Source organism: Penaeus japonicus, unplaced genomic scaffold (assembly GCF_977035675.1).
Source record: "Penaeus japonicus unplaced genomic scaffold, GWHDUDI00000001_assembly GWHDUDI00000033, whole genome shotgun sequence".
In the NCBI taxonomy this organism is placed as follows: Eukaryota; Metazoa; Arthropoda; class Malacostraca; order Decapoda; family Penaeidae; genus Penaeus; species Penaeus japonicus.
The window spans coordinates 11,902,590-11,905,089 of NW_028234435.1; the positions used below are offsets into that span (position 1 = coordinate 11,902,590).

Genomic DNA, 2,500 nt, shown 5'->3' on the forward strand with positions numbered 1-2,500 from the left:
TATGCATATATATATATATATATATATTATATATATATAGATAGATATATAGATATATAGATATAGATATAGATATATGTAGATGCATATATGTATTATATATAATATATTATATATATATATATATATATATATATATATATATATATATATATATATATATATATATATATACACACATATACATACACATAGGTACATATATATGTACATGTATGAATGTAAATATGAATATGAATATGAATATAGATATAGATATAATTATAGATATAATTATAATTATAGAAATGAATATGAATATAGATATAGATATAAATTAGATATAGATATAGATATAAATGTAATTGTAAATGTAAATATGAATATAAATATGAATATGAATATAAATATAAATATAAATGTAATTGTAAATGGAAATATAAATATGTATATAAATATAGATATAGATATAGATATAGATATAGATATAGATATGAATATGAATATGAATATAAATATAGATATAGATATATATATATAAATATAAATATAGATATAAATATATATCTATATATCTATCATATCTATATCTATCTATATCTATATCTATATCTATATCTATATATATATTTATTTCTCTCTCTCTCTCTCTCTCTCTCTCTCTCTCTCTCTCTCTCTCTCTCTCTCTCTCTCTCTCTCTCTCTCTCTCTCTCTCTCTCTCTCTCTCTCTCTCTCTCTCTATATATGTATATATATATGTATATATATATGTATATATATATGTATATATGTGTGTGTGTGTGTGTGTGTGTGTGTGTGTGTGTGTGTGTGTGTGTTTATATATATGTGTATATATATGTATTTATATACGTGTATATATATACAAATATACATACATTATATATATATATATATATATATATATATATATATGTATGTATGTATGTTTATATGTATGTATGTATGTATGTATGTATGTATGTTTATATGTATGTATGTATGTATGTATGTTTGTATGTATTTGTGTATATGTATACATATTTATTTATATTTTGCCTTCCTTTTCTCTTCCAGACAAAGTATTCATTTAGGCTATACAGACTTCACTGAAGATGATACGAAACGAATTGTTGCAGAACTTGGCAAAGATTTCAGAGGTGATCGCTATCACCTTATGAACAAGAATTGCAATCACTTCTCCTCAGCATTAACACAGGTTTGGATTTTACTCTGTTTTGGGACTTTTTGACTTGATTTAAACTTTTGTGGAAATTCTTACAGGTAAAGACAATAAATAAGTACAGTTTTGAAAATATGATCACATGTGTTCTGAAGCCTTTGTGTCATTATTACACTCTCACGCTAATATGCACATTGAGCCATGCTCATTCAGTCATCTATTTATTCATTTATTTGTCCACTCACTGAGTCACTTATTCATTTACTCACTGATTCACTCACTCACTGACTCTCACAATGATTCACAAACATACACACTCACTCTCTCACTCACTCACTCACTCACTCACTCACTCACTCACTCACTCACTCACTCACTCACTCACTCACTCACTCACTCACTCACTAACTCACTCACTCACTCACTCACTCACTCACTCACTCACTCACTCACTCACATACTCACACTGTGCCTCTCAGTTTCAGCCTGTTTCAATCTGTATTTGTCTATGTGTCTGTCTCTCCCTCTGCCTCTCTTTATATATACCAAACGTGTTATTATAAGATTTAATTTAATCCTTTCTCTGCCAGTGTAGGATTCTTTTCTTAATCATCATTCATGGTAGGTGACCACTCAACCTATCAACACAACTTTGACATTCCTGTCTGGTGTAAAGGAGATATCTCCTAGATGTTGGGTGGAAATGTTGAGATCCCAATAATGTTTTTAGAAAAGTGTCTAGGTGTTAGGGGGGTGTAGACTATTTTTTTTATGACCAGTATATCCTTAATTTATGACCCAGAGAAGATTCTGCTTCATCATGTTTATTTCCTTGCATCATTGGCCCAATCATACCCTCACTTTGTTGTAGTGTTCCAGGCTTGTTTGTGTTTGTGTTCTTGCATAATAATAATCTGATAACACCTGCAGTTCACAGTTGTATTTTGAACACATTTGTCTTCCTGATATTTTTGGCTTACTAATGTTTCTTTTGTTTTATTTCTTATTCCTATCTCTCATGCAGGATATATGTTTAAAGACAAACTAAAAGATAGTTGAGTATTGTTTGGAAATAAGTTAGGGAAAATGCAAGTCTGGTGAAGTGTAGACCATATTGCCTTTATAACATATATGTCAATGACTGCTATTTAGCAAATTTCTACTGTATGATGCACCTATATTCTTGCAAAGTAGGTGGGTTTATTTTTATATCTTAGTGCTTGAAGATATTCACATTACCAGTTTGATTCCATTTTCTCATATTTTGTCAACTAATGTTTCTTGTACTCAATTAAGAAGAATTAAGATAACACTTATATGTATTTGAAAAAAAAATCAGAA

General features: G+C 28.4%; 1 protein-coding gene across 4 annotated transcripts in view; it reads left to right on the forward strand.

Moving 5' to 3' along the window:
• The window catches only part of LOC122257134 (deubiquitinase DESI2), a 23,622-nt gene that overhangs the window by 15,540 nt on the left and 5,582 nt on the right, over positions 1-2,500 (forward strand). For all 4 annotated transcript variants that reach the window (XM_043022214.2, XM_043022213.2, XM_043022212.2 and 1 more), the window contains exon 5: positions 1,054-1,195. In XM_043022214.2, the coding sequence (XP_042878148.1) occupies positions 1,054-1,195 (142 nt within the window). The remainder of the gene's footprint in view (positions 1-1,053; positions 1,196-2,500) is intronic.